We start from the raw sequence: 25,892 nt of genomic DNA, 5'->3' as shown, positions 1-25,892 counted from the left end.
GAATTCATCGCTGGAATTCACGCGATGCCATGAGCTAACTAGAGGGCAGGATGTGGGGGTGCGGGGGAGGCCTCAGCTGCCTGACTGGGTCTGAGGGGTTCCAGGAAGCATGTGACTGCTGTGGCAGTCTGTGAAATGGGGAGCTTTATCTTACGAAGACCCGGAAGAGGCTTTAAGGGTCTTTACGAGTGTTTGAGTTTCCTGCTGACTCCTCAGACCCTGGGCTTCTCAGTGGCTTCTCTCTCCCTTTTTTGCAGGGACCCCAAATCACACCCACCCCAGCTGCCACCGCAGTGCGATCTCCCAGCGAGCGCCTATTCCCCGAGCCTTCCCTCCCCCGGGAAAAGCCCCAAACGGAGTCACCCACCGACCACAAAGCTGGGCTCTCCCCTATCCGATCACAGCCAGTGGCTCTGCCAGAAGCCAGGACACCTACCTCACCCACCGGTACCGAGCCCGTGTCACCCTTGGTACCCCCCTCGCCCTCTTCCACCCACCTCCCCATTTGCTCCCAGCCTCAGCCCGCCTCGGAAGCCACCATCCCATCCCCTACCCAGTCCCCCATCCGCTTCCAACCTGCTCCTGCCAAGACCTCCACCCCTCTGCCCGCCCTCGCCGCGAGGAGCCCTGGCGACACCAAGGGCAGCCCTGTGGTTGTGGACGAGGCCCTGAAGCGGAACGACCTGGTGGAGGAGTTCTGGATGAAGAGTGCCGAGATCCGCCGCAGCCTTGGCCTCTCGCCCGTGGACCGGAGCAAGGGACCCGAGCCCAGCTTCCCCTCACCTGCCTTTAAGCCAGTGGCCCTGAAATCCTATTCTGTCGAGAAGTCCCCTCAGGATGAGGGGCTTCGTCTTCTGAAACTGCCACCTGTTCCCAAAAGGCTGGGCCTGCCCAAGTCAGATGGCGACCAGCCCTCCCTACTGACCCCCAAGTCGCCATCGGACCGAGAGCTCAGGAGCTCCCATGAGGAACGCAGGGACCTGTCCAGCAGCTCGGGCCTAGGCCTCCATGGCAGCTCCTCCAACATGAAGACCTTGGGCAGCCAGAGCTTCAACACCTCGGACTCCACCATGCTCACTCCACCTTCCAGCCCACCCCCGCCCCCGCCCCCCAACGAGGAGCCCGCCACGCTTCAGCGGAAGCCCTATCCGCCCAAGGAGGTCGGGCCCAAGGCCTCCATCATCCCACCACCTCCACCTGCCCCGTTCATGCGGCCCCCCCGAGAGCCCGCCCAGGCCCCCAGGGAAGAGGTCCGGAAGTCCTTCATAGAGAGCGTGGATGAGATCCCCTTTGCTGATGACGTGGAAGACACATACGATGACAAGACGGAGGACTCGAGTGTGCAAGAGAAGTTCTTCACCCCGCCCTCCTGCTGGCCCCGTTCTGAGAGGACCCCCCAAGCCTCCGGAACCAGGGAGAACGGCCGGCTGTCCACCCTGGAGCCTGGGGCCGTGCCTCAGAAGAGGACCTTGCCCTTGGTCTCCCCAGAAGCCAAGGAGCTGGCAGAGGAGCGCATGCGAGCCCGGGAGAGGTCTGTGAAGAGCCAGGCACTGAGGGACGCCATGGCCAAGCAGCTGAGCAGGATGCAGCAGATGGAGACAGCCATCGGGGCCTCACGGGCCCGCAGAGTGCCCTCCACACCCTCCCAGGGCAAGGAAGTGGCCTCCAAGTCCCCCAAGCGCCTGATCCCCAAGGGTTCCGAGGAGCCGACCCTGAAACACGAGGCCGCCAGCGAGGAGGTCCTCTCCCCGCCGTCGGACTCCGGGGGCCCAGACGGCTCTGTCACCTCATCCGAGGGCTCCAGCGGCAAGAGCAAGAAGAAGTCATCCCTGTTCTCCCCCCGCAGAAACAAGAAAGAGAAGAAACCCAAAGATGAGGGCAGGCCGCCAGAGAAACTAGGCCCCGGCCTCCTGGAGGAGGCGGCCGCCAAGCCCAAGTCCCTGTGGAAGTCTGTCTTCTCTGGGTACAAGAAGGACAAGAAGAAGAAAAGTGATGAGAAATCCTGTTCCAGCACTCCTTCCAGTGGCGCCACCGGGGACTCGGGGAAACACAGGATGTCCCCCATCGTGAGAGCAGGTGCGTCGGCAGCCAGGGGCCCACTGGGTAGCACGTTGGTGGGAGGAGTGTGTGCTCAGGAGCTCACGTTTATCTGCTGCTGCTGTGGTTCCACAAAACATGTTGCCATTGAAACTGCACAGGACACTTGGGAAGTGGGAAGCCTTCCTAAAGTCCCATGACTCCCTAGGCGGGCCGGGGTTTCCTTGGTACCGGGCTGGTACTGCCAGGAGGCACAGGGCACCAGCTGTTTCCCACCAGCCCTGCCCCCTGGCTCCGTAGTGCAGCAGGAGACTTAGCTAAAAGGAAATCACACCTCAATTCCTTCTCTACCACGGGAATACAGACACTGGCCGGTGCGGACGACGGCTGGTCACCATCCTCACGCGGTCCTTCCTTTCCCTGCCCACAGAGCTGCAGCTCCGGCGCCAGCTGAGTCTGTCGGAGGACTCCGACCTGTCCAGCGATGACATCCTTGAGAAGTCCTCCCAGAAGTCCAGGCGAGAGGTGCGTGGGTCCCAGAAGGAGTGAGCTCCCCCAGGCCCAGCAGTCCCCTGCTGTGTGCACTGGGTCTTTGATAAAGTAGAGGACATGGACACAGACCCCCCCCCAGCCAGGAATACGGCAGTTGTCCCTCCTCTGACCCCCCCTAGATACACAGCCCCAGTGTCCACGGAGCTCTTCTCTTGGGCCTGGGGCTGTTAGCTTCTATGGCTGGGGTTCCAGTATACAGTTCTTGCAAAAAAGACCAGAGGTGTTCTATACTCACAGCCTCATTTTATCTGCAGGAAGCAGTCCGGCTGGCTTGCTTCTTTTCTGACATCCCATGTGCCAAAGCAGCCACCAGTGCCTGGAGAGGTGGCGGAAGGGGCAGACATCGCCAGGGTCCTGAGGCTGGGAGGGTGTCATAAGGAGTGACCACACTGTCGCAAGCTGGGCAAGGTGCCTGGCTGCCCCACCTGCTCAGCTCCTCGGTCAGCTGGGGAGGATTGTGGGCTGTGGGGGATTTAGAAGCCGTGGCTTCCCACAGGGGCTTATTCAGCCTTTTGATTTTCAGGGACTCTCCAAACTTTGCCAGATAGAGTGGAGTGGGAGGAGGGAGATTTCATTGTGTCACAGAGGGAGTAATAGAATGGGAGCGAAGATCTGGAGGCCCTAGAAGCAAGGCAGCGGCAAGCGAAGATAGAGTGCCATGTGCTGTTCTGTCCCGTCATACTGTCCGCAGAGGTAGCCTGGCTGCCTTCCGCCTCCCACTGTGAAGAATAAACTTCCCCAGAATGTCACATGGCTTTTTACAGGGCTGCATGGGGCTTGCCCCAAGTCTGTCCTGCCTACTAACCCCCAGGGAAGTCTTGGGGGCCGGAGTGAACCCTTGCCTGTAGCCTCTTCCTAGTTCCTTCCGCCCTGCCTGATCCAGTGGGCAAACAGGAGAGAGTTTACCTGTGGGTCATTCCTGGTGCATTCATGCCCATTGGCCATGCCAGCTTTGGTCCCTCTCCCAGAAGGACATTTGGAGACCCCTTGTCCTGTCGTCACTGCTGTTAACACTTGGCCACAGCCAAGGTACATCCCTTGCAGGACATGGTTTAATGTGCCTCTGTCGGGCACTTCCCAGTGAGCTTTTGAGCCAGAAGCGTGGTAAGGAACTGAAAACTGCCGCTGCGTTCTTGCGTTTGATCCCTAAACATCCCAGCCTCCGGGCAGGTGCTGCTGGTGGGGATCTTGAAGGGGTCTGTGATGAAAGGAGTCTGTAGGCCGAGGTTCCCTTTGCCACAGGTGTGAGGATACAGATCTTCAGCCAGTGTGTGTTCTGTTGTTGCTCCTCTCTGTGGCCTGGTCCCTCTGCCGCTGTGCAAAATCCTGAGTGGCAGGCTGCTCATATTGGCTGTGCCTTGCCCACCATTTCGTAAAGAACCCTCACTGACCACACGCGCTTCCTGGGGTTCAGCAGACATGAGGAGCAAGGGAGCTCTTGTTTGCCCACCACCCATCCAGGTGAACAAGCCACAGGCCCCAGCCACTGAGGCCCCGAACCAGGGGGACCTTGGAAACTCAGCAGCAGCAGAATCATTTGCTGAGAGTACTGTGTGGTCTCAAGACGCAGAGGCTAACGCAAGAAAGCAACCAGGAGCAGACACTACCCTAAAGAGGATGTGCCCATGCCCCATGTAATTCATGTACATATGTGATGCCGTGCAGTGAAGGTTAAGTTCCTTGCAGGTGCCGAGGTGCCATAATTATGTAGGGAAACCTCCTGGTCCTGAGGGCAGCTGTGCTGTGATCATGATGTCTACAAGGAAGTCCGAGAAAACAGAGTGGCACAGAGAGAAAGGCTCCCGGTGCCCAATCCAGGCAGAGGATGCTCAGCTGCCCATCGTCATCCTCCTTAACGTTTCTGTGGCAACAGTGAGATGGAAAGTGAAAATGGACTTGACTGAGGAGCTAAGCATCTGGCTGCCCACACCAGCATCTCCAAGCAGAAGCACTGTGGTCGCACAAAGGCAGAGGGGAATTCCCTGTCCTGGGGTCAGACGTCTGTGAGACAAGCACCTGCACAGTATCGTTAGGAAGAACAAATACCATTAAGAGTCATTTCCAGTTTTATTTCAAATGTCTCTTGTAGAAAAATTAAAACAGTACAGATTTTCACTTCCACATCCCCTGGAGGAAAGGTAACTTGTTGGCCCCTTTGGTACCTCATTCTACAACCAATGGGGCCACTTCTGTGGTCCACAGAGAGCTTTGTACTGGCTCCCTGGCAGCCCCCTAGGCCCATTCCACAGCAGACACATTTTCTCTGTGACCAGTCTTGTGCTCAATTCATGTATGCCAAGTTGCTGCCAACCACAGTCATGCATTAGAACCCGGAGAAGGAGGCCAGTGCCCCCTCCACCTTCAGCTCCTGCGTCAGCCACAGGTTGAGATGTTCAGCCATCTGAGGTTGTGACCTCACAGTCCCTGTGAAGTTTTCACATACTGACCCTCCCCCTTGAGCTTCGGGGAAGTTAATCTTTCATGAGTTGGGGTGTCTGCGCCCAATGGGAAGGAGCAGAGCCCACTCTTGTTCAGGCCGGCATCCACTTGGTCCCCGAGATGACAAGGGAGCTGCAGGTTACAGTCCCTCCCAGGGCACCCAGTGTGCGCCCAGTGTGGGCCACCCAGGCCTCGCATTGCATCCCTGCCTCTCTCTCTCTCTCTCTCTCTCTCTCTCTCTCTCTCTCTGCCTTTCAGCCATGTGTGTGGCAGCAGCAATCTCTGTTGCGGGCTTGGTAAGTGGCATGAGAAGGGTCAGCATGGTTTCCTGAAAAAAAAAAAAAAAAAACTGTTGGTGACCAGTAGTCACTTACGAAATTTCAGTTCCCTTTCGTTGGGTGTAATCAAGAAAGGGCCCTGGTCTCCAGTCCCAGGCAGCCGGCTGTGGGCCACATGGCCCTGCTCAGGAACAAGACTGGAAGAGAGTCTCCCTTCTGGGGGGAGAACATGAGGATACCAGTGCTCGGCTAGGCTCTGTGTCTAACAACATGATGTCCTACTGCCCACCCCCAGAGCATTCAGCGGAAAAAAGGGATCTCATTCGCCATGGCTGATGGGTATCGAGCCCAGTGGTTAAGCTAACGTTTTGGATATCGGAGTTCCTGGGTTCAAGTCCAGGCTCCACTCCTGATGCCAGCTTCCCAGTACAGAGCTTTGCAGGCTCCATGCAGGTCTTTGAGTCTGTGTTGACGTGTGCAGACCCAGATGGAGTTCTGAGGCTCTGACATAAGCCTGTCCTAGGTCTGGCTGTCACAGGCATTTGGGGAGTGACCCAGCAGATCAGAGGTATCCTCTCTCTTTCTCGCGCTCTCCCCCCCTTTCAAGTAAATAGATAATAAATGTCAAGGTTATGTATTTTTAAAATTTCCACTAGTGAGTGATTAAAGGTAAACTAGCATCTTTAATCATCTGTTGATATGCAGAAAGACGGAAGTGAGAGATTTGGAGATGCTAAGGAGGTGGGTGCTGTGTTCCGTAAGCCTGGCCTGATTCAGTAAGGGGTACTTGGCCACGCCACCACCAGGGTCTTCACACCTGGGGTCTGCCTCTTGCAGTCTTGTGTGACGGTGTGAAAAACGGTCTTGTTTTTCAGTCTTGTGTTTTAAGTCTCTCCTAACTGATTTTGTTCTATTTCCATGGTCTGGGTTTTTCTTTTTTAATTTTTAAAATAATTATTATCATTACTGTTCTGTCTTCTGTTGCCACCCCCGTCTTGTGTTGCCATCCCCTTAAAAGTCGATTTATGTGCCACACGCCTTGGCATTCAGGAGATCATTTGCAGCAAAGGTAGTGTCTCTGTGCCAACGGCTGGTTCTCGTTGCATGCCTGTCTGTGATTAACCACCTGGCAGCCCCGGCTCTGCTACCACGTGCCCACTAACAGTCCCGAGGTGCATGGAGCTGTGCAAACACTAGCAGAAGGACCTTGTTCACCTGCGTCATGAGCAACAAAGAGGATGAGACATCCACGGTGTGCTGGCTGGGGTGCATGTGGTGGTTTCACTCCCGGTGCCCATGTAGGGGACAGAGCTGCCCTTTAGGACTGGGAGCCACAAGCAGGGACAGCTCACCGGCCCCCAGTTCTGTGGTCTGTGACAATACACAGGGCTCTTGAACACTGCTCCTTAGGGACACCTGCTTTCCCATTCAGTTGACCTCTGCCATCCTCGAAGCTCCTTAAGATGTGAGTGATACACCACCAAGTAGCATTTGAAAGTCTCCTTTAAGGTCTACGGAAGTCTCCCTGTCTTCTGAAGAGGCAACAAAGAGGGTCCTACAGATTAAGGTCTGCACCCAACCTTTGCTTCTTTGGTTTGCACTATCCAAAAGCACGTGACACTCCGTGAGCCAGTGATGCTCACGACTAAGCACTGCTCAGCAGGGCAGCTTCACTTCATGACAGCCCTGGCCAGCCTCTTCCTCACTTCCCTCTCAGCAGCAGCTGAATCCCCCTGCAGACCCCAGAGCCCACAATTCTTTCTTCAGCCTGCAGTGCCTAGTCTGAAATGTACCCCAACTTAAAATGGACATATCGCTGCTTTCTGTACTTCAGATAGCACTTCTCAAAAGAGTATATACGACTGTTGATCATCTGAAGAAAGTCACTTTTGACTCCAAACAAGAGAAGAGGAGGCTCTTGGTTTTTCTCTTGTCCTTTGCCTTAGAGCCTTCCTAGCAGCCTGTGGCTTGGGGCAACGTTTCCCACAAAGCCTGCAAACCAACAGGCAGCCCCATGTGAGGAACACGATCTCCATGACAAACAAGGCTGTGGCCCTTTGCCTCGGAGCTTCCCAATGGCCAGTCCCACGCAGCTGCCCGTGCCTGTCACCGAGGGGAAGCGCCTCACCCGTGAAGTCTGGCTGCTTGTCTATCCTAGGGGCACCAGCTGCAAGGCAGGGGGAAGCGGGCAGTCTTCACCGTGACCTTGCCAGCGTGCTGCCCAGGCCCATGTCACCATGCCTGACCCTATATAGTCTGAGGAGCTCTCTTGTTCTCTCCAGCCCAGAACCTACACAGAGGAGGAGCTGAATGCTAAGCTGACCCGGCGCGTTCAGAGGGCAGCCCGGAGACAGGCCAAACAGGAGGAACTAAAGCGACTGCATCGAGCCCAGGTAAAACCATAGCAGGTCAGCCGTGCCACACACACGTGTGAGAGTCGAGAGGCAGCGTCCTCCCCCACCTGGCTGCTCCTCCTCTGTAACAAGGGAAGGCAAAGACAGCCAAACAGGAGCCACTGGGACATCCTTGTTGGCTGACACCTGACAGCCCCAAAGGATGCTCGCTGACTTGATGCAGCTCCAAGTGCCCATCTGAGTGGAGCTGTCGGTGAGGGAAGAGCCACACGGTGATGCCTGAATTCCACTGTCATCAAGCACACTTTTGGAAATCTGGTGTCAAGGGCCAGTTTGCAGCCAGTCGGTCTCTGAGGGGCCTGGGGTGGCATGGGGAAGGGTCAGCACTGTGCTGCCCATCCTGAGCCCCCGTCCTCAGGCCTTCCCAGCCCTAAACCATTCTAGAGGGGAGATCGGCTGTCAGAGACAGCCGAGGCAATGGTCTCCCAACCCTTGCTAGGAAGCTCACAGACTGTCGGCATGCCCACTGCCACTCTGACTGCCTCCAAATGCCCAAGTGCTCCTCTCACCACACTCTCTGCACGATACCTTTCCTGTGTCCACGACCTGTCCTGTCCCCCATCCCTTGGCGTTTGGGCTTTCGTTTTCCTCACGAAGACTGAAGCAGGGGAAGCTGGGTGCCGACACTGTCTTGTTTCCCGCAGATTATCCAGCGACAGCTGGAGCAGGTGGAAGAGAAACAGAGGCAGCTGGAAGAGAGAGGGGTTGCTGTGGAGAAGGCGCTGCGGGGAGAAGCAGGTACCGTCCAGCTGCTTTGGGGAGGCGACCGTTGTGCAGGAAGATGCCTCTGTCCACTGAGCTAGGCTAGGCTTGCATCACTTCACCTGAGTTCAGCTCCTTTTCCAGCAGGATTTTCTAAGCCCCTGCTTCACTGAGATTTGAGGCTTCCCATTAAGCAACAAGAAAATTGCCTCTCTTTGGGGCAGCCCTAAGGCCCATGCCCTTTTAGCCCATTTCACAACCTGCCTCTTCCCTCTAGGATGAAATCTGCGTGCCCGCCATGTGTCGATGGAAAGCACTGGGCTCCCTCCTCCTTTCCCATCCCACCCTTTTCTCTAGGAATTACTGCGAATGGGGGCAATTGTCCTCCAAGGAACCATCACAGAACTGCACTGAGCAGGGCCTCTTCCTGTCTTCAGTTCCATGGGTTCCCTGCTACCCGGAGTTGTACGAGACAGTGAAGCCCCAGAACTATGCCACCCCGGGTGCATGCAGGGGGCACATGAACAGCCAACTCTGGGTTCAGTGAATGCCAGTCACCCAGGCAGAGCTGGAGTGGCTCGGGGGACTGTGATTAAGACAGCACAGAGTAGGCACCAGAAGTGGCTGGGAGGGCTGCCAAGTGGGTGGCTGCGTTTCCTGGCAGAGAAGAGCTTGGAGTTGTGGGACAGTCACTTACTCATTCTGCCAAGAAGCCTTTGAGTCAGCTCGGCCCATTGGGGACATCTGTAGAAGCCAGGGATGTCTGAGTCATCCCTGGTTCCCAGGACGCAGGGAAGCTCAGTTGGTTTAGGATCGTGAAACCACTGGGCCAGATAACTGTAGCCCCAACTTCAGACATGAAGAGGCTGGGCTCTACTTTCTCAAACATCCATGAGTCTCAGTTTAGTCTCTGGATAGAGAAACCCCCAACTTACAGAGAACATAGGCCCACAGGTTGAGCATTGAACTTGTGAGGCCAGGGCTCTAGGCAGGCGGTGATTTCTTCCCACTTCCTCGCTCCTGTCTGACAGAGGGGAGCTGGGGTGTCTGCCTTGACAGACAGCTGTCTATAGAACTGGAGAAGTGATAAGAGACAGACAGCAGCAGGTTGGCCGCCACCATCTGGTCTTACCGGCTGGTGGAAGCTGACCCGTGGGCTAAGTTCATGGTATATGCTCAGTGTTCATGATGAATCATTAATCATACAGGACTGAAACGCACGCAAACCGTTTAAGGTCTAGAAATTGGCACTTTTCAGTTGACTCGGTGATAATGCTCAGGTGAAGAGATGGGACGGTAGGGGTTGAGGTGGGGGTCGTAGGGGAAGGTGAGGATGGGATGTTCCTGGGCCGCAGGTATCTCATTTTCAACATTCATTGAAAGCTCAGACCACCAAGAAAATGAAAAGCCTGAGCCACTTAGCATCCAGTAAGCCAGGAAAACTGGAACTGGACACACATGTTCTTTTTCTCTTCTAGCAGGCAGCCTGGGCCCATCGTCATTCCTTCTTTTCCTTCTCCCACCAGTCCTTCTACCAGGAAGGAAGGACATGGGGGGGTGTCCCAGAATGTAGTCACAGTAGCTCAGCAAATGTGAGCATCTTTCTGTCATGAGGGAAGTCTCCCTGGAAGAGGAGGATCTTCTGCCCCTCTTCCTCACACAGTTCTGAGATTCCAGTGGCTGCCCGTCAGGGTGGAGGGCTTCCATAAAGCACTTGAGCACCCACTGGCTGTCATGCAATTTGAATCCAAGACAACCCCTCACTGCTTTTACAACAGATCGTGTTGTTGACGCTGCTGCCAGGGGGCCAGAATGTTTAAGACTGGCAAAGGATTTTGTCAGAATTCTTTCTGGTTGTTGATAAGCTTCAGCATCCAGTCCATCCTGGACCACAGTGCTGCGAGCATCATGACACTGGTAGACAGGCAGTCACTGAAAACAGTGCCAGTGTGTCTTTAACAGCTCACCAGTAAATCTCAGGATATCTACGTTTAAATGTTGCGGCTGGTACTAACTTAAAAGTGGAGCAGTAGTATTTTTTTCCACAGTTGAATCAGTAATAACTCTAACAGGATCTCATATTCTTTGTACATATATATGTAATTGGTTTTTATTTTCATTTTCTCTGAAACGTAGAGAAAAATCTCCTGTCTGCAGGTGCATTCATTCATGCAAATGCCCACAGCAGTTGGGACTGAGCCAGGCAAGGCCAAGGCCACTGGTTGGAAACTCAAACTGAGTCTCTTGCGTAGATGCTAAGGACCCAAGTACTTGAGCCCTCCAAGCACTTTTGACCCTTCTAGGAAACCTGAAGCCTAAATAAGAAGGCAGGCATTGAATGCTGGTTTGAGACGCCTGCGTCTTCTATCAGAGTGCCGGGATGTTAGTCCCAACACTGCTTCTGAAATGAGCTTCCTGCTAATGCGTAGGAGGCAGCAGGTGAAAGCCCGAGTACGCTGCCACCTACACAAGAGATCTGAATTGAGTTCTTGGCTTCTTCCTGTGTCCTGGCGCAGCCCTTGCTACTCTGGGCATCTGGCATAGTGGCAATAAACTAGCAAATGAAAGATCCACCTCTTCCTGCTTCTCAACTAAAACTTTAGGAACGTATTTGTAAGTTGAATATTTGGGAGATCCCTGAACATGTGTTGGAGAACCTGGGTGTTCCAGATAAGTTTGAAGCCTTTGTTATGACCTGAGACCTGTCCTCTTTGGCAAGGCCCCCTTGTCTGTATCCAAAGAGGAATCCATCCTGGTTTGGGAGATGAGCCTCGTTGACTCTGTTTGAATATGTCCCCATGATGCATTTGGCATGTTCAGAGCTTATAATAGCTCCAACCATAAGAATGTGTTTCCAAATACAATGTTTTCCTTTCATGGGGCATGCCAAGGTTGGTCCAGTGTCAGAATACCCAAGAGCCCCGTTCTTCCTTGGCAGATGTCATCTTTGAGGCTGTCATGTACACTTCAACTGCATCCCTCTCCTTGCTTGTACATTTCCTTCACTCCTCTTGCTGGTCTCAGTGCACCTGGCTAAGACTGAAGAAGGTAGTCTCAGCCGAGCCTGGGAACCTGGAGTCCTCCCACAACACAGCTCAGCATACCTGGGGACCTTACATGGTGTCCTCAGCGTTCCTGCGGCTGAGGACGTCAGGCTGTAAGCCAAGCTGCCCCAAGATCCAATGTGGGCTGGTTCAGGCCTACTTATCAAAGGCTCATGTATACCCAGACCATGAGGATTAGAACCTTCTAGCCTGGGGCAGAACCAAAATTTCTGTGTTCTGGTCCTGGGGCACTTGCTAAGCTGTTTGGAATCTGGAACCTGATTAGGACGTGAGATCTCTGCTCTGCCTTGTTTGTGAGTCGGAGAGCCTCTGCAGGGTTGCATTCTCCCTTCCCAGTGTTTCTACTTTGGAAAGAAAGATTTCCTTTGGAACCAAAGGCTGCCAGCATTAGCCTTCATTGTGTGAGGTTTGGGGAAAAGGGGACCCTGTGGCAGTCACATTTGCTGTGCTGTGTGCATCTTTGCAGTTGCAGGGAGAGGAGGACCCCTCGTGTTCAAATCCAACCCCTCAGCAGTTCCCAATCTTGGCACCTCGGGCAAGTAGCAAACACATCATGCCCTGCTGGGCAGCTCAGGAGCTAAAAGGAGTGCTGCGCTCAGCAGTGCTCCGAGAGCCTTGTGGAAAACAGCCATGGGGCAAGGACTCTGGGTAGGGCATATTGCATGTTCTGAAGAAGAAGGCTGGCGCATGCCAAGAACCTCTCCCTCACAAGGAACGAATTTTCATGTCACAGCAATCCAACAACATGGGTTCTGCCAAGAGGTTGCCGGGTCACAGTGGGAGGTGTGGGCGGTCACCCGTGTGGATTTGTGGGCAAGCTCTGACTGCAATTTAACCCTGAACCTGGGTGTCCTCAAAGAACTTTTTTAGATGGGACCTCTCCAATGTTCAGTAACTATGGAAGTAAGTAGTCTCTGATCTGACTTTGAACTTGCTTAAATCTTAGAGAGGGTTGAATCCCAGTAAGGTCAGACTCCCTGGCAAAGCCTGCTGCCCTAATGAAGCAGAAGTACACACAGGGATCACATTGGCGTGGGTGACCGACCCCTTCACCAGCGGCACTAGCTAAGCCCCTCTCCCACCACGCAGGGGTCTACAGGTGGAACACGTGCATACCTAACGCAGCACTGAGGGACCCGGATGGAATGCACCTGCATGTACCCAGCACTCAGAGCTGCACACTTCCAAATTGGTCCTCTTTGCCCTTTTGCCCTCTGCTTCGTGTCATTGATTGCTTTGGATAGGTGGGGACAGGAGGCTAATGTGATTGAGTAACTCTCTGCATCAATTCCTTGTTGTAGACTATTGGGGAGAGTCTTATTACAGTGACCTCATCGACTTACATCTGGGTGGTATGTATGGCAGCCTCTGTTGCTGACACTAATCCCGCCGGTCTCCTTCCCCCCCCCCCCCCCCCCCCCGCTCTTCCCAGTCCCTGCTCCTGACCAAGGAAAAAGCAACCTGATAATCGTGGCATAAGCACAGACCCTTTTCCAGCTTGTCGTGGGGGCAGCATGCCAAATCCTCAGGGAGATTTGAGAATTTCACCTGCTCCATTCCCATCAACCTGGCATCTGCATTCTAGTCTCCTTAGTATGATTTGATTGATGGAAACACAGCAATCCGTGTGTGTGTGTGTGTGTGTGTGCGGGCATGTGCACACAGACACATCCAAATCCAACATGGCTTTTGCCCCAAATCCCATCCCTCACATTGAGGGGGCGGTGGCTATCACACTGACTTGGAGGCTTGCAGCCAACCATCCTTCCACAGCCAAGTGTGATGGGCTCAACCTCGAGCACTTTCACCAGGCTGGGTTGCAGTGCTCCCAAATCAAGATGCATGGGAAAGGCTTCCCCACTGTGATCTCTGCTCAAATCCACCAGGCCTTTCACAGAGCTTCTCCCTGCTCTGTCCTGGGACTAAAGACAAGACCCACCTAAGGCAGAGTTTCTCAAACTACGATCCCTGGAGCAGCATCACCTGTGAAATATCCCAAGTGCAGACGCTCAGGCGCCACCTTCCAGATCCTGCGCTCCAGTTGTGTGTGTCGTAAGGTCACGTCCAGCGACTCTGATGCCTTCGAAGGTAGAAGGACCACCAGCTTAAAGGAAATCAGGCTGCGTGCGTTCTTGCCGTACAAAGCTCACCATTTGTGTTCACTTACAGAAATGACCAATCTTTGAGTCTTATCTCTAAATTTTGGGCAGTTTTCCTCCCAGGAAGCTTCTGTTGAGTGAAGCAGAGTGCCGGGAAGCCAATGCTTGGTATAACCAGGGCCACTCTGGCACATTCTTTTCGTTCCTGTGTCAGACAGCCTGGCCTCTTTATCATCCCTTGGAGACTCCAGGCCTAGCAGTGGTCTTAAAGCAAAGGAGTAAACAGAGATAATCCTCCCATGGTTTACCCTAACCTCAACCTTCTGGCCCATTTATTTAAAAAAAAAAAAAAGCCACAACCCTACTCCTATACTATATATCCTTGAGCACTGCCTGCCCAATTGAGCTCGGGTTCCCGGCCTCCTAGGATAGGCTGCATCATGGCTGATCTCTGCTCTCTGTGCACCCCAGCCCATGCTTTTAAAGATTCCCAGCCTAGCAGAAGCTCTGTCGATATCCCAGCACCTTCAGTTATCCAGGGACTTGCACACTCAGCGCCATTGCTGCTGGAAAAGGGCTGTTGCTTACACTCTGTTTAACAAATGCCATTCCCCATCTAATGCCCTCGAGTCCTTTCCCACCTCCTCCTAACACTTCCAGGGAACATTGACGTCAATTCTAGACCATTCTAGTTATGTGAAAAGAATTTCTTTGAATACAGATCCTCCTGGAAGGATCTGTCATTGATCGTACTCGCCCCTCCCCCCCAGCTCAAGATGCCGGCTCTTACCACACTGATGGTTTTGTGTGTGTCTTGTCCTTTTTTTTTTTTAAACTCTCATCGTTCAAGTAAGAGAACATTGTAGACTGTGTCACCTCTGTGTCCCTGACCTGCAGCTACTAGCCTTTTGGATTTAGAATTCCAACAGTTTGCAGGAGAAAAATGAAATGAATTTTAAAAAAGAACCTTGGTGTATCTTCTGAAATACAAAACACCCCACCAGAACCCCTGCCGCAGGGTTCCCATAGACTCCTCACTTCACCTCGGTCAGCCCATGATGGCTTTTGTTTTTTTTTTTTATAAGATTTATTCATTTTTATTACAGCCAGATATACAGAGAGGAGGAGAGACAGAGAGGAAGATCTTCCATCCGATGTTTCACTCCCCAAGTGAGCCGCAACGGGCCGGTGCGCGCCGATCCAAAGCCGGGAACCTGGAACCTCTTCCGGGTCTCCCACACAGGTGCAGTGTCCCAATGCATTGGGCTGTCCTCAACTGCTTTCCCAGGCCACAAGCAGGGAGCTGGATGGGAAGTGGAGCTGCCGGGATTAGAACCGGCGCCCATATGGGATCCTGGGGCTTTCAAGGCGAGGACTTTGGCCGCTAGGCCACGCCGCCGGGCCCTATGATGGCTTTTCTATAAAATAACTTCCTTGGGGGTTCTGCCGACCACGGGGAGGCTGTTGGCTGTCCCCCCAGGTGATGCAGGACGGACACAGCTCATTCTAAAAGGTGTCACATATGCGCTGCAGGAAAGAGCAGGGGCTTGCTGGGCCCCTGGAGTTGGCTGGTTGTTTCAGTATTGGAAAACTGGGTAATAGTCATTGTTTAGAAGAGACTGGGAATCTGGGGCCTGCAATACAGAATACTACTGCACCCCTCTTTGCACCCCGCCAAAGACCACAAAGAAGCCTCAGTCCTGGGCCACAGCAGCAATCTCCCTTCTCATGTGGGTGAGACAGAGCTGCAGCCAGCACTCCAAAGCACTGGGAATTCTGTATCCCGCCCAGAGGTGTCCAGACTCTTGACCTTGGCTCCATGTTCCCCCTATCACACTATATTGCCTCAAGGGGATCTTTCAAGACCTTTCTGTTGACTAAAGGCTCTAAAATCTCTATTAAATGACTCTTTTTCTGAGCCAGAGAGTATCAGAAATCATGCTTTCCCTTCCTCACACAGCTAGACTTGGAGATTTCAAAGTCATTAGAAGAACTCCTAATGACCCTTGGGTCAGAGAAGGGCTCCTTGGGGCGGGTGTTTGACAGTTAAGAAATCAGGGCACTTACATCCCATGTGAAAGTGCCTGGTTCAGGTCCTGGCTGCCCTGCTTCTCATCCAGCTTCCTGCTTTTGCCTGCCCTGGGGAGCAGCAGGTTAGATAGGTCAAGGACGGGGTTGCTGCCACCCACCGAGAGTCCCAGATTGAGTTCCTGGCTCCTGGCTTTGGCCTGGTTTTGGCACTGGCTGTGGTGGCCATTTGAGGACCGAATCATCGGGTAGAAGATCTCCATCTCTGCCTGTCAAATTAAAATGAAACCAAGTAAATAGCATGTTTAAGAAAGAGAGTGGGGAAGGTCCCCAAGTGGCCACTTCTCTTTCTCCCCGTTCCCCAACTCAGCCCTCCGTGCTCTGTTGCACTCGGCTGGATGACCAGAAAATGTAGAGAAAAAAACGCATCTTCTGGAAAAGCTTACGTCAAAAATACTCTTCACCTCTCGGTTTGCGTATCTCAGAGGAAAATTGAGAGAAGGTGGCAGCGTTAGAAATGTGGCCAGAGAACAGGAGTGCCATCTTATTGCTGAGGACTTAGGTGGGAGGCACAGATGGCCTGCCCCAGGCCTGACCTCTACATCCCCTCTTCCTGCGCTGTTGCTTTCCTTCATTTAATCTTGATAGATTTGTTTCTTGCCCGCCAATCTGAGATTTGGACTCTCTTTTCACTTGGGAGCATTGAAATCCTTGACCTTTCCCAGCATCCCTGAGTGTATGAGTTCTCAATTTTTTTATGCACTTTAAAAAAAAAAAAAAAAAACAAAACCTTCATTTTCTTCCCAACCTGGAGAGCCATTGTGCAGAGAGCTTTCAGAGCATGAGCGCCTCCTCAGCCTGTGTGTAGGCTAGGGTGCCGTCCCCAACGACCCTGCCTTTTTGGGAGACCCACCCACCTTAACTACCTATCATGGCAACAGGCGTAATCTTGGCCACTGAGTTTTGAAGTAGACTTCATTCCAGGCGTGTAGTGTTGAAGTTCACCAAACAGGTGCCTTAGGTTGGGAAATAAATGTCTCTTTCCTCAGAGCATGTTGTAGAGAGGCCAAAAAGAAGTCAAAACCAAAAAACAAAGTTGTTTTTTTTTTTTTTACACACGTGCAGGGTTTTCCTAAAGTATAACTGACAGAGAATAATCCAACTGGTTGTTGTGTAGATTTATGTATGTGAAACCAGATGTTATCACAGGGAAGATGTATGGAACCAATATCCAGCTTCTAAAAGGATGCTATCCACAGTGTTTCCAGGCTGATTACTTGGAATTCTGTGTTTTCCCATGGATCTGCATTCATCGGTAGCTGCCTGCCTCCTCAGGAAACATCCGCTTTCCTCCTAGAGTCTCCGTATGTGGTACTAGACTGGTCCTGACCAAGTGTAGGAACTTCTGAGAGCAGGTGGTGATGCTGACAAACTGTACTGATGCTCTCCTGGGCGCTGGCTGCAGAGATCCTGCCACTTCGGGCCTGTGCTGACAGCTCCACTGTCCAAGAAGGGGTCCTCTTGGAACCTGGCTCGTGGCAGTGCCAGAGCCTAAGATGAGGCACATCTCCAGAGCAGTGCCTTGGTCATCTTCCTTTTCACCCAGGAATCCGTGAGACAGATGCAGAAACTTCTCTTGCTACAGCTGTCCTCGTCTTTTGCATCCAACCATAAATCCCTTGCTGCTTTGACTCTTAAAGAAAATGCGGAGCTAGCAGAGTGCCTGGAGCAGCTGAGATACTCAATAGACATCACTTATTGGTCTCTCACATTGTCTTTTTTTTTTTTTAATCCTGTAATGCTTATATGATATTCCTAATGATTTGATGAGATTTACATGGTTGAGGAGGCCAACTCCCAGCCCTGGCTCTTGCACTTTCCAGGTGTTTCTGTGGTCTAGCTTGACAGGACTTGCGATCCGCACCCCCCCCCCTTCCCCAGCACTCGCCAGCTGATGCTCTGCAAAACCTAACCAGCCTGCCCTTCCTCTGGCTCATTTGTGCACCAGTGAACACAGTCTCCCTCTAACCCAGTCACATGCAGGCCAACAGGTGGTGTAGCCCTGCGCGGCCTGGCCTGTCCCCGGTCCCAGCTCTCATGCTCACCAGCAGTGGCCCAGCAGAGAAGCCCACACTGCCCCTCTGCCAGGTTGTTTCCCACCCCCTGCCCACGTCTTATATGTGCTGGTGGTTACTACAGCCTGGTCTGTCATAGTTCACCTCACCCTGGCATTTGCCAGTGGGTGCTATGAACTGGCCCAGCCTGGCCCCCAACCCTCTGCCTGCCTTCAGGGTGTTTTATATATATAATTAGTGCCCATGTAAAACCCTGTGGGTTAAATGTAACCAGGCAAAAATTGAATCCTAGCGGCTAGAGTCCTCACCTTGAAAGCCACGGGATCCCATGTGGGCGCCAGTTCTAATCCTGGCAGCTCCACTTCCCATCCAGCTCCCTGCTTATGGCCTGGGAAGGCAGTCGGGGACGGCCCAAAGCTTTGGGACCCTGCACCCATGTGGGAGACCTGGAAGAGGTTCCTGGTTCCCGGCGTCGGATTGGCGCGCGCCGGCCCATTGCGGCTCACTTGGGGAGTGGAGCATCAGATGGAGGATCTTCCTCTCTGTCTCTCCTCCTCTCTGTGTGTCCGGCTTTCCGATAACAATAAATCTTTAAAAAAAAAAAATTGAATCCAGCTGTCCCACCCTGCCACTGGCAGTGCGGGACTGTGAATGGAATCCCAGTTCCCTGTAAGGAAGGCATTGAGTCTTTTTTGCCTCTTGGACTCAGGGCCAGGGCTCCTGGGATTTTGAGTAACAAAATGATTGACACAGGTTTGGTCTGTGTTGCAGGTGACTATCCATGCTATGTCGTGAAAGTTCACTTATTTTTTTTTCCAGCTGCCCAGGCAATTCAGTCAGCCAGCCAGTCGGGCGGGAAGGGAGGATACAGGGAGTTAGGATGAAGTATCTTGGACAAACACTTTATGAGAGGAATGGGAGGCTTATAGAAATAGAGGAAGAACACGGGGTTCTTCAGAAAGTTCCTGGAAATGTATATTATGAGAAAATTAGACATGAATTTCAAAAAACTTTTCACACCAAACATTTTAGTTTCATTTTCCATGAACTTTTTGAAATACTCTCATAAAAAGGGGGGGAATGGGGTCTAGTCATGAAATTGTCCATTGTTTCTCCCACCCTGCTCGCCGTCCGGGCACAGTGAGTGCTGCGCCACAGTAGCAACAGGGCCTGGAGGGAGACATCAGACAGGCCGTGCGGAGCCCTGAATCCACACTCCACGTGCGCTGTCCCCTTTCCTGGGCCTGTGCAGGAGACTGGGAGGAGGGCGGGCTGCGTCTCCTGTGACGTGATCAGAGTCTGTGTGAGCGTCATGAGCTTCCTCAAAGAGCCACCGTTGCTGAGCTTTGCCGTGGCCTGAATGAACCATGAAAGAGGGCAAACTGTCCGTTGAGAGCAGGAAAGGAAGATAAGGGTTTTGAGGGGGTCTCTGCCACACCGGGCTGTCCTTGAGCTTTGCATGCCCTGTTCAGCACTGGGGATGCGAGCACCTCTCCATCCAGCTGCCCTGGGCCCTGTGAGGATCAGATGAGACTGAACACACTGAACCCGGAAAGCCTTGTCCATCCTTGTTCCATGCACCACACTGGAAAAAATGAGGAGGCATGCCCCTCTCCGTGATGCCATCTTGCTGCTTTTCAAACTTCAGTGGCATATGCCCCCTGCCCCCACTCAGGGCAGGAGCGTGCTAACAAGCCACCAAGGGGTTGGGCGGAAGGTCCCACGTCAAAAGGAATGGCTGGGAAACTCAGAGGTGATGCCCCGCATGCAGAAAAGGCATACCTGGTTTGAAGACATGGAAACCATCACAGAAGAAGAAAAAGAAAGGGAAAAAAAAAAAAACCACAAGTGATTTTCCATAGGCTTCACAACATCTTTGCTTTTGGAGCCAGCGAAGCAAATCATGTCTTTCTCACATGTCTATAAAAGGCAAAGAAATTTCTGTTAAAATCAGCACCTTTGCCCCTCACACACACACACACACACACACACACACACACCCCGCACGCTCATTTCAGATTCTAGTTGGCTGGAACTCCCCTTGTTTGACTGGTTTTTTCCCTTCCGTTTCATCTTTAAAATATAATGTTTACCGGGTATTGTGTCCTGCTTAGCAAAGTTGCAGACACGCACCCAAGCACCCAGGACGCTCTGCAGCGGAAAGCCCAGAATGCACAGAGCATCACCCCCAGCTCCCCTCGGAAGGGCCTTTGCCTGCTGCCTTCTGTCTTTGAAGCACGTGCTTAACTTGATTCCCTCTTTTTCTGATTCCATTTCTTAATCTCTTTTCTGAACAGTCTGTTATCTGTGTCAGAAAGAGCGCGTGGGCATCTAGCCTGCAGAAAAGGAGCTGAGGTTGTATCTTGTGGTGTCCAGGAAGCAGACAGACATGTGTTAACATGCACACAGGCACCTGCTTTGGCTCAGACGTTGATTGGCTGTCTGCTGTGTCGCTGTCCCTTGCTGCTGAGTGTGGACACCGTCCTGCTATGTGCTGAAGTGTACTGCAAGTCCCAGGAAGTGTCAGAGATCGTCTGCTGAATTTGTAAGGAATTCTTCCAAGGATTGTGAGCCCCAACACAGTCTGGACACTTTGGAACCAAGGTGCTTGGGTGGAAAGCATCTGTTAAAGCACATTGTTTAAGGGAGAAACCTCTCTCGAAGGTACAGATACATCAGCTGCTCGTGATCATGAGTCTTTAGAACACCAGGTATAATCAGCTTTTCACACACTGTCTCTGGCTCTAGTTTTGAAGTTCTTCCCGATACCACATTCATGACACACAAAGCACCGCGGACCCCTTAAAAGAAAGCATGATACCGGCATATGTATGCAGTTGCAAAATAGAACGGCCTCTCAACCAGCAGTCTGTCTGTTTGGCCTTTCTGTTGTTTATTCAAACTCTGTTCTCATCCCGACCCACCTGCTCAGCCCTTACCCCTGCAGTCCAGGAGGCTCTGGCCTTCCTTGGGCTCTGTTGTCTCCTGTGTGTGCGCCCATGGTTCTGTGATGGTCCCTTGCTCAGATCCTTCTTCCCTTCCCCCTTGAGTCGCCAACAGGTCTCCCCCAAGGTCCTAAGGTGTTTCCCTCACGTGGACTGTCCTCATTGGCCCATCCACCCCCCAGACCACCAGTATTATTGTTTTGGGGCATGTCCTATCAGGTTGAGAGTCCCAAGGTTGACAGCCCTCCTCCAACTGTGCCATTGGATCCCCCCCAACCCCACAAAAGTAGAAAGTAGATGCTTAGCTGTCCTGGGACATGGCAGGCAACAAGGACGTGAATTGGTAGAAGTCACATTGGTGTTTGTATATTTCCTGCAGATTGTCCTCGCTCAGAATCCAAAGCAATGTTCAATATCAGATCCCTGAGGGCCCATCCCAAGATTGAGGTCCTGTCCCTGTGTGCTCAGAGCTCCATCCTGTAGGAGTGGCAGTCTGATGGCAACAGCCCATCCCTGCCCCAATCTGTCCAACACACGTCTCTGTGTTGGCACCCTAGACTCTTTTACATATGTTGGATCAGGGACCCCAGGTTATGACCTGCAAACCTAGAAGCAATGTTAGCCGCACATTCAATAGTCTTTCCCAGATAGGCAGACCGTCCAGGGGCTCTGGGTGTTTTTGAGGAGGGAACCCAAGGCCTTAAAGTCCACTCACGGTGTGGCAGTATTCCAGTGTCACCACCCCTCAAGAAGCGAATAGAGGAGGAAGGAGAAGCCCGCTTGGCCGGAGAGCCGCTGCCACCATGAAAGAAACGTGTGTGGCGCCCTCTGGTAGAACCCACCTTCCTCCGCTAGCCTCGTGCCCACAGCAGGACGTGCCACTCCATGCCAGGTTCTGTTCTGGGTCAGTTTCATGCTGGGGAAAAAAAAAAAAAAGGACTTAATTCATTTGTAGACTTTGTTTCCCTTGTTTCTGCTTCTCCATTTCTTGTATTTTTTTTTTCTTTTCCTCCTGTTCCATTTTTTTCCCCCTTTTGTCCTCTACTTGTTTTTGGTTTTTTTTTTTTTCCTGTTTGTCTCACCTTTCCTTATACCCCTCCTCTTCCTCTTCCTCTTTTGCCTTCCTCCATTGCCGCCTCCTCCTCTTCCTTGTTTGGTCCTTTTTGAAGTTGAGCCCAGTGGCGGGACTCCACGACGTAGACCTCTCTCCTTCTGCCCTTGCTGTGTCCAGGAAGGTAATGTAATATCACCACCTCATCCCCACTGCCCCGGAGGGGTCGTAGCAGCGTTAGTCCAACAGGGAGCAAACCGAACCTTTCTCTCCCTCTCTCTCTCTCTCTCTCTCTCTCTCTCTCTCTCTGACACTCAGTAGCCCTGTTATAAAATGTCATGCATATGTGGCAGTTTGTTACAAAGTACAGTATCCCTTCGACTGTCTGAGGGAGGATTGGGGTTCAGAGTGACACCGGGGAGCTCCGTCCAAGTCTGGGCCTCTCCCAGCTGTAGCCGTACTTTCGGTAGCATCGCACCGGTGTCCATGAGAGGGGCCAGGCATGCGGGTGAGGGACCTCCCACCTGTTCGTGGCACTGTTTGTGTTGATGGTGTCAAGGAATACTGTCCTTACGAAGACATATAGCCCCGAGTTCTTTTCTAGAAAAAAACCACTAAACAAACAAACTTCTCCACCTCGTGTCTTGCTGAGTGTGTTTTGTTTTTGTTTCAAGTTTGTCTGATTTGAAGTCTGTCGTGGTAATGAGACTGTCATTGAAAAGGCATGCGGGCAGGGGAAGGGGAGTGTGTTCATGACTAACCTCTGCTAACCTCTTGACTCTGCTCTCCATGGCTCTCACGTTTGACTCTCACCCACCCCCACCATGTCCCCTTGCTCACTGGCTGTAAATGAGCGTCACCCCATAGCTCATGAATGCTGTTCAGGTGTCTCCTAGTGGAATTCTTGTGTCCTCACACACGGGGAGGCGGGAAGGAGGACTTCCTGGTGTGCTTGTAACCGCCACGTGAGACAGCTTGCATGCCTCGGGGCTCCATCCTCATGGCCACATGGGCACACTGTGCAGAGACGCTCCGGAAGGAATGCGTGGAACTAAGCTACAGGCCGCTTTCAAAGACCCAGGTCTATTGGATCGGGTGACAAGAACTTGGGTGCCCAGACACACAGGCAGCCGTCCACCCTAGCATGCTGGGCAGGCCTTCAGAGAAGAAAGGCTCAGGGACAGGATAGCACCTTGGGAGCTTAATTGCATGTGCATTTGGGCCACAGTGCTGCTGCTAATGCCATGCTTGTGTCAACACGGTCCATCTCTGCCTGTCTAGAGTAAGGCCACTAGGGAAAGACTAACCGGCTTCAGCCTCGTGTGTGGCAAGCAGACACCACCGCAGGAAGAGATGTGTTTCTGAGTCACATGTAAGGAGGGGTTCCTCAGCGGGGAGAGTGCACGCAACAGAGTGTGATAGCTTGATGCTCAAGAGGCTTGGTTGTGTCTAAGCCAGGCTCGGCCAGCCAAGAGACTCACAATGGAGGGAACTTGCAAGGGTCCACAGTTCAGCACCTCTTAACCTGAGGTCCAGGGATGGATTTCAGGAAGCCCAGGAACCCCCTGAAGTTTTGTGCTAAATTTTTGGGTGTGTGCACACAGGAAGAGAACCTGCATGGGGTTATCATAACATGTTGTCATCAGAAACTCTTGGCAAAGTTACCAACATCATCTGTGTCTTAGATAGGACCACACTTTTGCCTTCTGCTCTAACGGAAAGGAGTCTGTTACCACTCCGGGTGGTTTGATTCACCAGAAACTCCTTCTCCATCCTCCCGCTTCAGTTAAGCCTAGTGGGTGAGGCCACTCCCGATGGAGACTGAGATGCCAGGCAGGGCGGTGGCGGGGGTGGGGGTTCGTTTGGGGCAGCAGACACCAAAAACTGCTATTGGGTTTCAGTCAGAGCAGACCGTAGCCACCTTTCTCAGCCTCTAGGATCTGCTGGTGTTTCTCCACCCTTGGCGAGACACATGGTGAAAAATCGTCCGTGGGTGTCCTACACACTCCAGGCACCAGTCGTTGGAAGCTTGGTAGGCTGCAAGTTAAGATCAAAGAAATACTGGGGCATCAACCTCGATAAGCCAAGGAAAAGAACTAGGCCAAGTGAGTGTGACTCAGGAGGAGGGCAGAATACAGTTGATAGGGTTACGTTTGCCCCGCTTGTTAACTGATTTCCTCAAAGGGACAAGTGCCGAATACAATTCACTGAACAAAGAAGGAAATGGGGGACAGGGCAGACCAGTTTAAGAACAAAAGAAAACCACTGAGCAGGACAGGTGAAGAAGGAACAGTCGTTGGTGGGGCTAAGAAAGACAGAGGGAAAGCATAGACCCCCCCTTAGACCAGGAGGTGGGTGTGAGCAGAACCCTTCATTCTCTGCACCCTCCTGGATGTAGGCAAACTTTGGGCCTGGCTTGGGGGTGTTCCGGCAGCATCTTGCTCGGCTCTCTTTGCACATTTGCCTCAGTGTGATGGTTTCATGGGCTGGGGTGGACAGCAGATGCTCCCCCACAGCCTGACACCCGCTCTCTCTTGGCAGGCATGGGCAAGAAGGATGACCCCAAACTTATGCAAGAGTGGTTCAAGCTGGTGCAAGACAAAAACGCCATGGTGCGCTACGAATCGGAGCTGATGATTTTGTAAGTTGGCCGTGAATCCCCTGAGTTGCAGCCAGCTCCCTGCCTAGCCCACAGCTATCTCCATTTGCCCCCAAATCATTTGTTTCTTTTTGTCTGTTCCTCTGCTTCTCCCCCACCTAGTGCCCGGGAGCTGGAGCTGGAAGACCGACAGAGCCGCCTGCAGCAGGAGCTGCGGGAACGGATGGCAGTGGAAGGTAGGCGGAGCCAGGAGAGGCGCACCTGCAGGAGGGCTGGGGCGGGCTAGTGCCTCATGCCCTTCATGCCCGCTGTCCTCTGGCCCACTCCCAGATCACCTGAAGACCGAGGAGGAGTTAGCAGAGGAGAAGAAGATCCTGAATGAGATGCTGGAGGTGGTGGAACAGAGAGACTCTTTGGTAGCCCTGCTGGAGGAGCAGAGACTCCGGGAGAAAGAGGAGGACAAGGACCTGGAGGCCGCCATGCTGTCCAAGGGCTTCAGCCTGAACTGGTCCTGAGCCCCGGGAGCTCACGCCTTGGTCTGTCGGCATCTGCCTGCCTGGAATGCATTCTCCCAACCCCCCCAGATCCCAGATCTGGGAAGGCCTGCCACTTCATGGGCATCTGTACTCTCGCCGCGTGCCTCCTACAAGTGGGGTCGGGTTCCATGTGCCGTGGGGAGACCAGAGGCAACAGTGCTCATCGGAGGCCGCCCTGCCTCCTCAGAAGACGGCTCATCTAGGCTCCCCAATGGAGAAGAGAGAGAGAGGAGCCTTTGCGTTTGAAGCAGGAATAGGGGAAGCCAGGCAGTCCCTGAGGGCGCACCGCCGGTGCCTGCTGTTCCGCAGGCCCACACGGTAAGAGAAAAAAATGCTGCTTCCTTGTGAAACCACAGCCCCCCACCAAGTGCTCTCTGTGGGGTAGAAGGTGCAGCTGTCTCCCTCATGCTCCTGGTAGCACCACCAAAGAAATGAAAAAAAAAAAAAAAAGAATCAAGCGAATGGAGACATGGGAGAGGAGCAATGGCCACCCCAGCCGTGCAGTGCAAGCAGAGAAGCAGGCGGGACCCAGAGTCCGTTATGCAAGGTAGGGGTGCAGGATGGGTCTGTCCGCAGTCCCCACACCACACACTGGACCCCAAGTGGCCAAACGCCCCAGGCTTCTCTTGGCTGTGGCCTGAGACCTGTGGATTGCTGCATTTTGCTTTTTTAGTTCACAACCATTTTTGACACTGGAAAGTACTGACTTTGGGGAACCGGGTTGAGGCCGTACATTTCAAGCCCCTGGGTGACAGACGGGCACCGTCCCTGCTGAGTGCCTCCCGACGGGGCAGGAGACCACCTTTCTCCTTGGCGTTTTTTCCTGTGTTTGCACATTGAAATGAAGCTGACGACCCAGCAAGACACTCAGCCACTTCGGAACTTTTTTGTCAATTAACTTATTTTTTTTTCCACATTCCAATAAATTTATTCTGTAAAAACAGCACATTTTTGTTTGTTTGTTTGTTGCAGTAGGTTTTTTTTTTTTACTTAAAACCTCAAATATTGGAAAGATATTCCAAAGACGAGTATAACAGAATTAATAAAATGCAAATTATCCAAAGGTGTTCAT

The 25,892-nt window shown here is 52.7% G+C and overlaps 1 protein-coding gene across 1 annotated transcript in view; it reads left to right on the top strand.

The window, feature by feature from the left end:
• MICAL3 (microtubule associated monooxygenase, calponin and LIM domain containing 3) overlaps positions 1-25,187 on the top strand; it is a 188,192-nt gene extending 163,005 nt beyond the window's left edge. The window contains exons 27-33 of the mRNA XM_058656153.1: positions 258-2,076; positions 2,468-2,562; positions 7,589-7,699; positions 8,365-8,458; positions 24,227-24,326; positions 24,447-24,520; positions 24,615-25,187. Coding sequence (XP_058512136.1) covers positions 258-2,076; positions 2,468-2,562; positions 7,589-7,699; positions 8,365-8,458; positions 24,227-24,326; positions 24,447-24,520; positions 24,615-24,799 — 2,478 coding nt within the window. The 3' untranslated portion in view covers positions 24,800-25,187. The remainder of the gene's footprint in view (positions 1-257; positions 2,077-2,467; positions 2,563-7,588; positions 7,700-8,364; positions 8,459-24,226; positions 24,327-24,446; positions 24,521-24,614) is intronic.
• Positions 25,188-25,892: the final 705 nt, after the last annotated feature.

This window comes from Ochotona princeps, chromosome 27 (assembly GCF_030435755.1).
Source record: "Ochotona princeps isolate mOchPri1 chromosome 27, mOchPri1.hap1, whole genome shotgun sequence".
NCBI lineage: Eukaryota > Metazoa > Chordata > Mammalia > Lagomorpha > Ochotonidae > Ochotona > Ochotona princeps.
The sequence above is the reverse complement of the archived record's forward strand: the minus strand, read 5'-3'. Positions and strand labels throughout refer to the sequence as shown.